Source organism: Leptonychotes weddellii, chromosome 8, assembly GCF_054177405.1.
Source record: "Leptonychotes weddellii isolate Sample4059 chromosome 8, ASM5417740v2, whole genome shotgun sequence".
NCBI lineage: Eukaryota > Metazoa > Chordata > Mammalia > Carnivora > Phocidae > Leptonychotes > Leptonychotes weddellii.
The window spans coordinates 88686258-88699649 of NC_138376.1; the positions used below are offsets into that span (position 1 = coordinate 88686258).

At 39.9% G+C, this 13392-nt stretch overlaps 1 protein-coding gene across 1 annotated transcript; it reads right to left on the reverse strand.

Moving 5' to 3' along the window:
* Nucleotides 1–1551: 1551 nt before the first annotated feature.
* Nucleotides 1552–4854, reverse strand: TSPYL1 (TSPY like 1). The gene has a single exon (XM_006734233.3). It carries the CDS (start codon nucleotides 4743–4745, stop codon nucleotides 3444–3446), a length of 1302 nt encoding a protein of 433 aa, XP_006734296.1. The 5' UTR covers nucleotides 4746–4854; the 3' UTR covers nucleotides 1552–3443.
* Between the last annotated feature and the right edge of the window lie 8538 nt (nucleotides 4855–13392).

The window sequence follows — 13392 nt, forward strand, 5'->3', positions numbered from 1 at the left end:
AAGTTTTTATTAATATATTTATATGTACTTATCAAAAATATTACCATTTCAACATGCAATCAATATACAAAATTGAGGTATTTTACATTTTTTCCATACTAAGTCTTTGAAATCCAGTGTGTATTTTATACTCAGAGCAGACCTCAATTTGGACTAGACACATTACAAGTGCTCAGTAGCCACTGGTGGCTAATGGCTACTGTATTGGACAGCACATGTCTAGAGTCTAACTCCTATCTCCAGTGTTGTCACCTTAAAATATACAAAAATAATGCACATAATTGTTGATCCAAAGTTAAGTAATGCTCTGTTAAAATGGCAAGTGAAAGGTTAAATGTTACAGGGTTTAGACTTTTCTAATCACTTAAACAAGAAACTTGCTTTTAAAAAAGGCTTTGTAAATTTTTTTACGTCAATTTTACAATTGCCTTAAAAACCATAAGTCTTTCTGGGTACTAGGTATTTTGTTCTTTTTTTCCATTTGAGTTTTCATTTTGTCATTCAGTATTTATCTCGTAACAACTATGAGCAAAACATGCTAGAAGCATAAAAGATATCCCATCACCTCTGCTTTCACAAAGCTTCCAAACTAGATAGAAAGGGAAAGAGTGAAAAATCTGTGAAAATGTGTTTGTATTTTACTGTATCACCTTGTCATTTGTCTGCTTATCAGTTTTTCCCCAATTCTTTAACAATAAAGGGAATGACTTTATCTTCTTATTCTTATCTTCCCAAGGCCTGACAAAATGCCTTACTAAATATTTGTGGAATTCACTGTTAACAAACTATGTTATTTTCTAGAAAAGAATTCCCTGTAAGCACACCAAGTACTTGAGAAGACATTTCATTTTCCCTAAGGGAACAGAAAAGCTGTAAGGCAGAAGAGTTACCTCTCAGGCCTTGAAAAATTTGACACAAATAGAAGGTGGGGAGGTTTGAAGAAAAGAATGAATAAGTATTCACAGCTAAGAAAGTATGAGGATAGAAGAATTTATCACTTACGATAGAAACTGTTTACTTATTAAATGTGCAAGTGAACAAAATTAGAACCCAAATGACCTGAGAATATCATTTACAGAGACAGAAATGGAGGCTTTAAGGAAGTGGTGGTGCTATACAAGCTATATAGAAAAAAGTGACATCATGAGTAAGCACTTGCAATTGTTAATTTTATTTTATTTTTTAAAAGATTTTATTTTATTTGAGAGAGAGAGAGAGAGCACAAGAGGGGGTAAGGTCAGAGGGAGAAGCAGACTCCTTGCCAAACAGGGAGCCCGATGTGGGACTTGATCTCGGGACTCTGGGATCATGAACTGAGCCGAAGGCAGCCACTTAGCCAACTGAGCCACCCAGGCGCCCTGTTAACATTTTAAAGCCAAACCCATAGCAACAGTCCTCCCAACCTTGCAAGGTACAGTAGTGTGCCCTAGTTCCTTACTTTTGGGATAATGTCTGTTGTATCCATTTTTAGAACTTTAAATTCTATAATCTGTTGTTATTTTGAACAATTTCTTCACGCATGTTTATGGGCGGAGTGAAAAATAAGAAATCTAGCAGAGTAACATGCTTTTATTTTACTAGGACACATATAAGGAAAAACAAATATGGCAATGTTACATTTCCAATTTGACAGAGCAATCTCACAAGTATTTATATTTAGGAAAAAAAAAAAAAACACATCAATTACTAAGTTGTTACCAGGATAAATTATCAAGTAAGACAATCAAGCAAACATCTTTTGTAGGTTATTCTTCCATGAGAACAGCAATTTCCAGCCTTCAGATTCTGACAAAATCAAATTACACAAATTATATTTCTAAGGATACAGTTTTAACAGAAACAAGAAGTTGAAAACTCTCATATTCATTTACGTCTCTATATCTTACAGGAAAGTAAAACTTATTTTTTCCAAATATTCCCAATTGAAAGCAAAAAGAAAGCCTATACCGCTCAATTTTCCCAGTAAGCAGAAATAGAAAATGTTATTTTACTAAACACCAAAAAACAAAAAACACAGTATCAATCTTCTGAATAAATTAAATCAAATGAAAACGAGAAAGCACCCAAAGTTGCTTTGTTTCTTTAAAGAACTCTTCTCTAGGCAATACACTTAACATTCCAATCCCTTTCAATTCTCCCATGGAAATCCTGAGAAAAACGATTTCTCCTCCCATTACCACTGAAAGAGAAAATCTCTTCCTTGAAGGCTCTGTCAGCCAGTCTTAATCTTAGCCCAATTTTTATCTTGCTCATTTTTGCCTATGGTCTTCTGTTCAGTTTTCCCTGCTTAGGGCACCCAACACAATCTCTGGTTCTTCCATCCACCATGAACTAGATCTGTCTCCCTTTAAACGCTCTATGCGTCACCAAAGGGGGTGGAGGGTGGGGAAGAGAGCAGAGGGAAATAAGAGCTCCAGCAATCTATTTTACAGGACAACCTGTCCCTGGAAATAATGAAGAGCTAAAGCCAAATTAAACTAAAAGGACTGCTTTTGCAGACGCTTTTGAGCTTTTTTTTTTTTTTTTAAGAGACAGGAGACAGATGGAGAAAAAGTGTACTGCCACCCTGGCATTTAATTGCGTTCAGGGTAAGGAGAGGAGGCACAAGAGGTATACCTAAGTTTTGTGTGAATTTACTAGTTGAGGCTGAGAAAACCTGGTAGTTAGAATGGACACCATCCTTAGTTACTCTGGCCATAAGAATAAGGTCTAACTTGTCACTAGCTTGATCACTAGCTTGACAGTAGTGTTCTGGATCATGGAGATGGAGGGAAGAGGGGGGTGAGGAATCAAGGAGGTCTTTTGGGGAGAGGAATGGAAGGGTCTTTTGTGTGCTGGCAGGAAACCTGGGTCCACCAGCAGTTCTAGAGATTCTGGTCTACCAGAAACCAGACAGGAGGGCTGACAATTATCTGCAAGGTAGGCAGGAGCCCAAAGTGGATGGGCATAGCCAGTAGTAGGCAGTAGGAGGTGACCAGAGGTGCAAGAGCAATGGAGTAACATAAATCACATAGACCAAGTGGCACACTGCTGCTCTCTCTGCCCCACAATTGTCCACAGGCTACGTGCCTGTACTAAAGGCAAAGCTGGAATTCCAGGTGCTAAGAGCCAGACCAAAGGCCCTGGAAACAAACAGGGTCCATGCAGTGCAGATAAAGGTAATGCAATTTACAGCTTGGCCTAGGAGTTAATGTAAATCATGACCATGCAGCATGTGATAGTAATGCAGAATGGCATGAAGGCCATGTGGAAATGGAGGAGCATGGCCTTGAAAGTCTCAATCTTGAGGTTGAGAAAACAATGTCCAGAGGAAAAAGGTTGTAGAAATGTCAGGAAAGGGAAAAAAAAAAAAAAAGGCAGAAGGCATACCCATTTCTGTTGTCCAAGCACAGGTCCAGCAAGAGGTGGTAGGGGACCCTGTGCAGTATTTCCAAAGGCTGAGATTAACCAGACTGGAATCCAAAGGGCCTGGGGATCTCTACTGGCTCTCTTATTGGGCGACGTCTGGCTCTACGGACTCCTTCACGCAACAGGTAATACTGCAGTGGATTTGGCCACAAATCCTCTTTGATAATTTCAGCAATCTTGTCAGACTCTGGAAGGCTGTGGTCTGAAAACCAGGTGAAGAAATTGCAGACGACATCTTGGCTCCTGCGAATGAAGGACTGGGGTTCATGGCCCCGGCGCCATATGATTGGAGTGGAAAGAGACACCACTCGGCCAGAGGCTCTGACCTCATATTCTTTGACAATAAGCTTGTTTCTGAAGTAAGGGTTTCTTCGAAAGAAGAACTTGAATTTGCAGCCAGTTCTAGGGTGTCTGAGCTCCTTTACCTCCAAATTGGTTATGTACCTTAACATCTCTGCATCTTGGCCCCTAATCATGGGGGACAGCTGGGGGTGGTTCCGAAAAGCAGTGACCCAGAAGCCCGGGATATTCTGAATGATGTAGTTTCTCCTCTCCAGGTAGTGACGACGCATCCGCCCAAATTTATGCTCCAGTTGCTGAAAGGCCCTGTCAGCCTGAGCATTCACAGTGTCCAGTTCCAACTGGATGGCTTCCAGGGGGTTCATGCGGAGATCCATATTCAAGGGTCGGGGCCCTGCTGCTTCCTTCACCTCCTCTACCACTCTATTTTCCTCAATCATTTCTATTTCTTCACCTACTTGCTTCTCTATCTCCATCTTCTGCTCCACCACCACCTCCTCCTCCTCCTCCTTCACTTCTTCCTTCACCACCTCCTCATCCACTGCTACCGAGAAAATGGCGCACTTCTCAGGCTCCACTTCCTTGGCCTTCACCTCTGCCACCACCTCAGACCCCGGCCCCTCTGGCTTCTCCCCACCTGGGCCGCGCGGCTCTCCACTCTGACAGCCATTTTTCAGGCTGTTGTCCGTTGCCACGGACACCGACACAGCTTCCAGGCCTTCCGTGAGAGGCGGAGCCTCCGCCTGCCCCGCTTCGGTCGCTGCGAAAGCGCGATGCCCACCGCCTCGGATCTGCGCAGAGTGGCCACAGCCCGCGGGGGCGTGGAAGGCTCCCCGCTCCTCTGGAAGCTGAGGCGGTGGGAGCGCGACCGTGTTCAAGCTTCCCGCACCCGGCTCCGCCATCACCTGCGACACCTCGGTGTCCTCACGGAGCTTCAGGCACTGGCGTGGGTCCAGGTCTTCTGGGGCACGGTCGGGAATCGTGAGACTGCCGGTTTGGGGGAAAAGGGACCTCTCAGCCCCAGCCAGGCCGCTCATGTCAGCAGCAGCCTGACCAACGGTAGATTAACGGCTGTTTTCCTCACAGAAGCCACCCGCTCGCCAGCCGGCGGTTGGCACCACCCACCCTCTAATCTCGCGAGCGACTTCGCGGGGTTGACGTCTGACGTCAGGGCCGTATATCCCACCAGAACGCGAGAAGTCGCTGCTTTTGCTCCGCCCTTGCCTGCCGTCCTAGCTTGTTGTAGTTTCACTTCTGTGAATTTAGTGGGGTGAAGCCGTCGTTTGACTTACGTTAATAAATGTATTTCGGACTCAGAGACTGAAGGCAGTGAGGACCCTCCCTGCGATGCCTCTGGAAACTGCCTCCAGCATGTAAGCTGGGGTAATTGTAGCGATCACAGCACTACACTGCCAGTTGTCTGAAAACATGTTTTACTGGTTTTGCCTAAGTATTTTTCAGGCAGGAAGGTAAATCTATTCCTTGTTACCCTGTAATAGCCAGGAGCAAAAACCTCTTTATTTTAAAACTAACTTGAATAGCAGATTGTTTCTCTTTTCTCAAGTAGAAATGACTGGCCTCTAACATTACTGGGGGAAAAAAAATTACTCCGCGGCTTTTTACCACTAAAGTGACGCATAGTATTCCTTGCTAGTTCTAAATTTATACTCTGCCTCAAAGAAGAGTTTGTGCTACATAATGTCTGCAGGAATTAAGCCAGGGTCAATTCGCTGAATCTTGCTTCGTGGCCCCTCACTGCAGGAAATTAGAAAAGCTATTTTCAGTCCAATAATCTATTCACGAATTTAGTTCTGCAGAGAGGTAGGAAAGGTTGTCCCTATTGAAGTATGTATTCATGGCAGGCAGTTCATAGAGCTTAAGAGGGATGCCAGTGTCTGGTTGTTTTAGTTTGTTGACTTGTGAAGAAAACTGGTGTTAGAGAGTTACAAGGCCTCAGAGAAATACCAGTGGGGGACCTCCCTCCACCATTTTTATAAAGAAAAGCTAATTAAAATGGATAATCAAGATAGTCTTGAAGTAGAAAACAAACTTGCAGAATGCCAGTGTGCAGTTAGTTGACTCAAAGTGCAAAACAGGCCAACTTTTTTTCTATTTGCTTTGCTTTGGATTGTAGGCTTTTTTTTTTTTTTTAAGATTTTATTTATTTATTCGTGAGAGACAGAGAGAGAGAGGCAGAGGGAGAAGCAGGCTCCCAAGGAGCAGGGAGCCGGATGCGGGACTCGATCCCAGGACCCTGGGATCATGACCTGAGCCGAAGGCAGACGCTTAACTGTCTGAGCCACCCAGGCGCCCTGGATTGTAGGCTATTTTAATAATGGCCCCCAAAGATGTCCTCCTCCTAATCATCAGAACCTGTGAATATGTTCTCTTCTGTGGCAAAAGGGACTTTGCAGATACGGTTAGGTTAAAGATCTGAAGATGGGAAGATTACACTGGATTATGCAGGTGGGACCCATGTAATTACAGTGGTCCTTATAAGAAGGAGGTTGGAGTGTCAGTCTTTGAATATATGACAATCAAAGCAGAGGGGAGAAAAAGAGAGAAAGATTTGAAGGTGCTGTGCTGCGGACTTTGAAGTTGGAGGAAGGAAACCAGGATCCAAGGAATAAAGGCAGTCTCTAGAATCTGGAAAGTAAGGAAATAGATTCTCCCATAGAGCCTCCAAAGGAACGCAGCACTGCCAACATCTTTATGATGTCTAACCTCCAGAATATAAAAAAAATTAATTTGTGTGGTTTTAAACTACTAAGTTTGTGATAATTTGTTACTAAAGCAATAGGAAATGAATACTGGTTGGATTGAAGCTTGGTTGCATTTCTGTGTGTGTCATGTTTTTCCTAGCAGCAGCTCCTCCGTCCTTGTCCATTGCTTCCTCTGAACTCCTGCCTCCTGCCCAACAGCTGTGATGTATCATATCCTAAGCCTCTTGGTTATCGAGACCAGAATTAGGCAATATCCAGAAAGAGAAAATTAAAGCCAAAACCTATCACAAAAGATATTTGACAAGACAGTAAACTGCAGAAGGACAGTCATAGTTTTGTTTACCACTGTTTACTAGTACCTAGCACACTGCCTTGCACAGTGTTACATTATCAGAATGTTAAATACAGGAACAAATGAACAGAATAGTTTCTCCTCCTGGTGTTTGGTGCTTGGCTGACAATTACTCTTGTAGATAAGAATGAATAATGGAATTTTCCACAAGGCCCACTTCTTTCTTTTTGCCGTGAAATCATCCTCTGTCTTGGAACTGGAATAATCTAATTTGGCCCAAAGTGGAAACTTTTATTACTCTAATATGCCTTCTGTTTTTAAGCAGAAGACTCTATTGCCAGACTTTCACCAGAACTAGATGTGGCTTTATTTGTCAAAGGCACTATTATGATGTCTGCAAGTATATTTAATTAGTGCTCTGACTGATAATGTTAGGAACAACTCCAGTGATAGATGGTGCATATAAATGTAATCAGGATTCTGGTGAGTCTAAGTATTGAGACACTGTGGAGAAACCTTTCCTTCTCTTACTATAAGTACATTTGGAAAAGCCATGATATGGGATATTTGGTTGAATATATACAGAAAATGAGGAAAAACTTAAATTTCTCCTAATTTTAATTGTCTGAAAGTCAGTAGGGAAATGATGTGGTGAAAACTCTTCATTATAGAAGATGGAGAGTGTAAGTTACAGTTACTTTTGAATAAGGGAAGGTCCAGCGAGAAACAAGGATTTAGAGGGAAAAGCAGATTTGTGTATTCTATGCCATTTTTTTTTTTTTTTAAGAGAGAATCCTTTCATGGAAGAAAGAGCTCTTTAGGATTTCAGTCTGCACCAAGTTTCATGTGCTCAAGGAGTCATTTCGCCATGCAGGAAAAAAATTTATGGTTGCTATTTGCCACAGAAGATTATACTTAATATATTAATAGTATTATTTGCAGCTACTACTTGCAGAAGTTTTTCCTTATCTTTTTGAACCTAAAGTCTTTTTTTTTTTTTTAAGATTTTATTTATTTATTTGACAGAGAGACAGCGAGAGACGGAACACAAGCAGGGGGAGTGGGAGAGGGAGAAGCAGGCCTCCCGCAGAGCAGGGAGCCCAATGCGGGGCTCGATCCCAGGACCCCGGGATCACGACCCGAGCCGAAGGCAGACGCTCAATGACTGAGCCACTCAGGTGCCCCGAACCTAAAGTCTTAAAAGGAATACGTGTCTCTTTTACATGACACACTCATCTTGCTATCCAAAACATTCTCTTTTTAGGCAGATACTGTTCATTCTCTAAGACCCTATCACAAACCTATCTTGCTTTAGAATGTGCTAGGCATTTTATATGTATTAAATTGTCAAATTTTATAAAAGAGGAAACAATAACTAAGAGGTTAACTAACTTAACCAAGATCATACATAAAAACTCTTACATTCCTCCTCCTTTCTCCTAGGGGCAACTTTCTTGAACCACTCCATGACTCATTAATCTTCCTGCTCTGAATTCCTACAACTCTTTTTATGAGCTGTGCCATGCAATTGAGCACTTAATTATACTCGTCCTCTTAGTGACTCTGGTTGTTTCATGCATGTCAGTCTCAGTATTCCAGCATCCCAGCGTCATCAGTGGGAGAGGACACAGTTTGCTTCTTCTTGGAGCTGAGATTTTAGTAGACCCTTAATGATAGCTGTTGGTTTGAATAAAACAAAACTTTAAATCATCTTACAAAAGCTCACGGTGTGTCTGTACTGACAGTACATTTTATTTTATGGGCGAGTATATTTTGGCTCTGCTTCATATATTACCTTTGTGCATTTTTTAAAACTTAAATTCAGTTAATTAACATGTAGTGTATTATTAGTTTCAGAGGGAGAGTTCAGTGATTCATCAGTCTTGTATAACACTCAGTGCCCTTTTTTCATCTTTTTTTTTTTTTTTTTAGATTTTATTTATTTATTCATGAGAGACAGAGAGAGAGAGGCAGAGGGAGAAGCAGGCTCCCAAGGAGCAGAGAGCCCGATGTGGGACTCGATCCCAGGACCCCGGGATCATGACCTGAGCCGAAGGCAGACGCTTAACCATCTGAGCCACCCAGGCGCCCTCATCTTTTAATATAAGATATATTTGTACATTACAGAGCATTTCTGTGGCAATTTGCAATAAACCTCACTACTCAAAAGGTAATCTAATCTTTTCTAATGTGGTTCTGTGAGAAAATATTCACAAAAACCATGAAGTTATTTTGCATCATATCAAAGAATCACAGATTCTTCAGGAATGATTTCTCAGGTGATGAGGAGTTTAGCAGAAGCTCAGACATTTTTGTTTTGCAGAAAGATATGTTTTATGGTTGTAATTATAACTTTCATGTATTTACTGCTTCTGATGTACTGGCCACTGTTGTAAACACGATCCCATGTATTGTATCATTTAGTTCTTATAAAGAACCCTGTGAGTTAGTGCTATTATGACCTTTATTTTACCCACTAGGGAACTGAGGCAAAGAGAGACTGAGTTACTCATTCAAAAAGACATAAAAAATGGTAGACTCGGGGCACCTGGGTGGCTCCATCAGTTAAGCGTCCAACTCTTGATTTTGGCTCAGGTCATAATCTCAGGGTCATGGGATCAAGCCCTGCATTGGGCTCCGCCCTCAATGAGCAGTTTACTTGAGAATCTCTCTCCCTTTACCCCTCTCCTTGCTTGCACTAAATAAATAAATAAACAAACAGACAAACAAGGGGCGCCTCGGTGGCTCAGTCGGTTAAATGTCTGCCTTTGACTCAGGTTATGATCCCAGGGTCCTGGGATCAAGTGCCGCGTCAGGCTCCCTGCTCAGTGGGGAGTCTGCTTCTGCCTCTACCCCTCCCCGCCGCTCGTGATTTCTCTTTCTCTCTCTGTCTCTTGGATAAATAAATAAAATCTTTAAAAAAAATTATAAATAAATAAATAAAATCTTTAAAAAAATGATAGACCCATGATTTGGATCTAGGTAGTTTAACTGAAGAGCTTGTGCTCTCTGTACAAAATGTGAAGTTACTCCCTAAAATAAAAGCATAAAACTATCCTCATTTAATGTTGAATTAATACACATTTATCTGCCTCCTATCCATTGCCCTATCCACAAGCATATTAATATTTGTTAGGAAAGTACACCAGGATTTGCTTTCTGTTTAGAGGAAAAGTGGTTAATCATAATACCTAAATTCAGTATTTTGTAAACCCCATCAGACCCCCATCACCTTTTTTAGCAAATTAGTCTTTACTTTCTTGACATGAAATTCATGGATAATATAACCCACCTACACAAATTAATAGAAAAACATAAATGTAATGAATTGACTCTGATATATAAGAGAAGTAAAAGTAATTTATAATAGTATCTGTTTCAATATGCAAAGGCATTATCATGCTCACATTATAAGAAATGACAAAGTAGTTAGAAAGTTACACCTGTTGTTGTAATCACCATGGATGGAGACTGATATAGGTAGGTTTTACTTGTGACTCAAATACCCTGAGTAGCATTCCTCTTGGTGACCAAATGTCGGTTAAGTTCTGGAAAAGAAAAAGGAAGAGTTCCCCAAGATTGCCATGGCTCCGTATTTCTTCCATTGTAAAAAAATACATTTTCACCAAAAAAAAAAGAAGGAAAAGAAATACATTTTCACATTTCTGCAACCAAAATATGTCTAATAAGCACTATCAGCCAGGTGTCAGTCATGACGTTATTGTCATTGCCTGAGCATGTGAGAACTTAGTTATTACTGATTTCATTCTGGACAAACTTTAAAGACCATCTGAAAAAGGGATACAACCTGTAGTTTGAAAACTTTCCATCAATCTCTTTGGAAGTCTCAGAAAAGTGCCAACATCAAAACTTAAATAATTGATGTCTTTGTCCTTGAAGAAAATCATAGATACAAGAGTTGAGCACTGTTTTAAGAAATATAGCAACACCAAAGTAGTTGAGCGTAGGGAGGATAATATTGTTTGGAAAAACCTGGATACTGACAACTCTGAGTCAAAAACTGTTGCAGAAAATTTTCTGAATATGAGGAAATTTTAGAAATACCCTAACAATTTATTTTGCTTTTGTTTTTCCTTTTATATATGTCCAAGTATGATAGTTGATTTACATCTAAATAAAGTCTAAAAGAGCTTTTGAAAGATAGAGTAAAAATTATGTATAAAAATGCATTGTGTCATAGTTTAATTGGCAATATTTTTCTTTTTTTCTGTCTTGGTGATATTTAAATAATACTATATTTTACAATTGATAATTCTTAAATTAGATAAAATGCCATAGTTTCCTTCTGGGAGTATTCACTGCATGGTAAAACAGTGCAAACATATTTCATTTTTACATGTAAAATGATGTTAAATTCCAGGCTCACATAAATAAATACAGGTGGTTTTCCCTCTCTGCAGTGGGACAGTTTTGTTGTTGTTAAGGACTTACTGTTGGTATATAGCATTCCTGACACTACCTAATGAAAGCGAATAACATTCTTTTTAATAGCCAAAATACACCTCCACAAATTTCTAATACACGCCAAAGGAGGGTACATCTACTGAGAATCTGTTACTTAGTGGGCATGGTATTCACATTGATTTTTCACTAGAGGGAGCAACTGGTCTTTAAGAAAGTGATGTGAACTTTGGAATGGTCTTTCACTATAAATGAAATACTCCTGTAAGTTAAATTGAATCATAATCTTTCACTCCCATTATGCTGTAATTGTTATAAAGTAGTCTTCTCAAATAGGGCTTAGATTTGTTATGATGGCTTCTAATAATCAAATCAGGCCAAAATATCTCATAAGACCCTACCTACTCCAGCAAGGTCCCTACCTGTGTAGACTAGTCATGGACCTGGTTTCAAGTTCCTGCTCTGCCACTCACTGTTTAACGCAGGCAAGTCACTTCATATCTCTGAGCCAGTGAATCTCTATGTTAAATAGAGATTGTTTTAAGATTTTATTTATTTATTTTAGAGAGAGTGAGAGAGCACGAGCAGTGAGGAGGGGCAGAGGGAGAGGGAGAAGCAGACTCCCCGCTGAGCAGGGAGCCCGAGGTGGGGCTTGATCCCAGAACCCTGAGATCATGATCTAAGCTGAAGGCAGACGCTTAACTGACTGAGACACCCAGGTGCCCCTAAATAGAGATTATGATACATACTTTACCAGCCTGTTAGGAAGATGAAATAAGATATGTGTAAAGTTTAGCACTGTAAGCTTTCAATTAATAAAAGGTAACAGTATTGTTTGTATTGTTTTATGCTAATAAAACTTACATATATTAAAATTATGTACAAGGTTCAATCAGGCACTAAATTCCATTCTAAAAATTGTGTTTAGGATTCAGACAATAAAGACATCCATGTGTATTAGAGTGGTCAGTGAAAACTTCATCCAGGAAATGAGACTTGAATTGGACTCTGCTATAGGTAAGAACTGAACAACATGAAAAAGAGGTGGGAATGAGGGCATAGTAATCACACTTGTTTACTGCTCCAGCTATTTCAACATGCATTCTAGACCTGTACTGTCCATTACAGTAGCCACTAGCCACATGTGCCTATTTAAGTTTAAATTAATTAAAATTAAAAATTCAGTTCATCAGTCACACTGACCACATTGTAAGAACTCCGGAGCAACATCTGGCTAGTGGCCACTCTTGGAAAGCATGCATGGCAGAAAGTCTATTAAACAACGCATTTTAGACATACAGTATCTTCAGGTTGTGGGAAAAAGGAGGCTTGCTGGTACTAAAATGCCATTCCACAGTCATAGCAGGCCTATACTCTATAAAAGTCTTAAAGAAAAAAAAATCACTTATTAAAATTCATCCTTTCAGTTAGCATTTTTTAAAAATTTTTATTTATTTGACAGAGAGAGCACAAGTAGGCAGAGAGAGAGAGAGAAAGAGGGAGAAGTGGGCTCCCTGCTCAGCAGGGATCATGGGATCATGACCTGAGCCGAAGGCAGCCGCTTAACTGACTGAGCCACCCAGGGGCCCCTAGGTTAATCATTTAAATAACCAATAAAATTTATGCTTAGTGGGACAAGCCCCTACTATACTTTTAGTAAAGTGAAATAATTTAAAATAAAATGAAAAGAAAATAATGAATGTGAAACAATTAATGAAAATAATTATGAGGAATTTTTATATCAGTGTGAGTCATGGTCATTTGCTTGGTACAATACCAAAAGTGGACAGTCAAGCCATTTAATAAATGTGACTTTTATATTTGAAAACATCTCAAAATCCTAAGGTTAAGAAATTTCATCCAAGGGAAAATATTTCTATGCATTTTCTAGATAGTATGAAGTTCAGATAAGTAGCTAAATCCTTTAAATATTGTTCCCATGAATTTGTGTTGCCCTGTTCCTTAAAACTCCAGAGCCTCATATATAATCTTACAAAAATAGTGTAATTTTGTTTTTGTAGAGTCCCAAGGTCAAAAACCTTTTTTACAACAGTCAAACTTCCATGATAAAAAAAAAACAAAACAGTCCTCTTGTTTTAAAACAAGTTTCATCTAAGTCATTTACTGCTTTCCACATAAAAATTAATTCAGTATGAAAAGTGCATAATATGGTATCTAACTTGATACTTTGGTTGTTATAACACTTCATCCGTTAGCTGAGAACTCTGACTTATGGATCCTTTGGCT